The sequence below is a fragment of the Gavialis gangeticus genome, unplaced genomic scaffold (genome assembly GCF_001723915.1).
Source record: "Gavialis gangeticus isolate Ggan-Ray unplaced genomic scaffold, GavGan_comp1, whole genome shotgun sequence".
Lineage (NCBI taxonomy): Eukaryota > Metazoa > Chordata > Crocodylia > Gavialidae > Gavialis > Gavialis gangeticus.
Window position 1 is genome coordinate 5,771,286 of NW_017728998.1, and position 1,889 is coordinate 5,773,174.

The 1,889-nt window shown below is 42.1% G+C and overlaps 1 protein-coding gene across 2 annotated transcripts in view; it reads right to left on the reverse strand.

Moving 5' to 3' along the window:
• The window catches only part of MTHFSD (methenyltetrahydrofolate synthetase domain containing), a 32,135-nt gene that overhangs the window by 18,825 nt on the left and 11,421 nt on the right, over window positions 1-1,889 (reverse strand). For both annotated transcript variants that reach the window (XM_019505446.1, XM_019505447.1), the window contains exon 5: window positions 602-692. In XM_019505446.1, coding sequence (XP_019360991.1) covers window positions 602-692 — 91 coding nt within the window. The remainder of the gene's footprint in view (window positions 1-601; window positions 693-1,889) is intronic.

The following is a 1,889-nucleotide window of genomic DNA, read 5'->3' on the forward strand; positions in this document are numbered from 1 at the left end:
GAAGTTTGGAAAAAAGAGTTTTGGAACAATGGGGAGAAAAACCAACATTTAAAAAAAAAGTCAAGTTCAAGTGAATCAGAGACCTGCTGTCAGACAATGCTAATTGTGAGCACTCACCTGCACAGGCAGAGTTGGAGAATAGGTGTTAGTTACCTCATATACAAAGAAGAAAGCCAAGGTCACATAAAAAGAGGAATGTCTTTTTTTAAAGAGGTAGTAATGCTGATGAAAGGTGCTGGGCTGTTAGTTGGCCCACTGAGGTCTTCTTTTGATTTTCTCAAATAGGTACAGAATAAGCAGCTGCCATTCAAGTCTTTCACGCTGTCCGCGTTCTGCACATCTCTGCTTTGTTCAATAGGACTAATACTAATAGCAAGGGAGTAGATCGGCCCCCAAACCCATTCGGCTGAGAACACAGAGACTCCTTGAAGAGCCCAGTCAAAGGGAACTGCACCAGCTAGTGTTCTGTAACACCCTTCCCTGAGCCTGCAAAAGCTCTGCAATGTTAACACCAGTTTTCAGGAGGTGGATGAGACTACAGTCCTTCCTAAGAGAAGACTAGCACTCAAAATATGTAGCGAAATTAAAGCTTTGTCCCTACCTTTGTCAGAGACAGCTACTGATCCTACAACAACCAGGTCCACTTTCACTTTTGCATCCAGGCCTATAGGCACACTGTAATCCTTTACCCCCTGAAAAGCAAACATGCAATCTTACAGTAGCAAGCAAGGCTTTGCTCCTGAGTGAAACAATAAAATAATTGAAAAAAAAAAAAAAAATCAAACCTATGTTGCTCAAAGCAAATAAAATGCCCAAGCTCTGAAATGCCCCTTCCCTATACAGACAAATATCAGATGTCTGGAAAATTACTAGCAAATCAGAGTCAGAATTTTAGAATATAATTTTCTGCTAAAATGAAGGCAATTCTGGCATAGTTCAGTGGGAGAGCTGAAGGTGCTGAAAGCCTGAGTTGGATTCCAAAAACGAACTAGAGGCCCTTAGGGTTGGAAATCTCAGCAAACAATACTTAATAATAAATGGCCCCATTCACATGAGGAATTCAAAGCACTTTACATTCTTAAATTAAGCCTCATGATGACTCTGCAAAAGAGGGAAGTATTAACTTCAGCTGCGGAAGGTAAGGTATGGAGACACTAAGGTCATACCAGAAACGTTTCTGAAGCAGTGTCAGGAGCAGGCTCTGGATCAGCTGCCTCCCACTGCTGGACTAAAAGTATTGCTTGTGTGGAAAGATAAATGTGGGCTCCACAGGGACCTGAACTTTCTGCTTTCCTTCCTTGTAACTTTTTTGGTGTTTGCACCACCTCTGACATAATGGTGTCAATCTGTCGGCCCTTCAGCCCGTCTCTGTCAGGGACAGATGAATGGAAACTCAGAACTTTTCAAAAAATAAAGGTATTTGTTACATTTAGCTTCTCTCTACCACACATATTCTAGACAGACTTTGGCTAAGTTTCTAATTGTTTGCCTTTCGCAGGTACGGACAATAGCTGCCATGGCCAATCCAGAGAGCACATGCACATTTATACACAGCTGTTAGCTCTGTTGAATGGACCACTGTACCCGGTAGAAGGTGTGAGAGTATCTACCTGCATCTTCATCTAGTTGTTGGACAGTCAGCGAAGCTTTATTCCACTTAGCAGAAGTGGCATAACTCTCCCATCAGAGAAGGAGGTAGACTAGACCAGGGCTGGGGCTACAGGCAATTAACACCTCTGAAAAAAATCATCCCCAAGGCATCTCAGCATGGGTGTCCAGAGGTAGGAGTTTTACCATGTTTAATTCTCTCTCCACTAGATCTTATTTTACTTTAAAACTCAAGATAAGACCTACTTTAACTCATTCTTAAAAATGGCTGTAGACTGTGG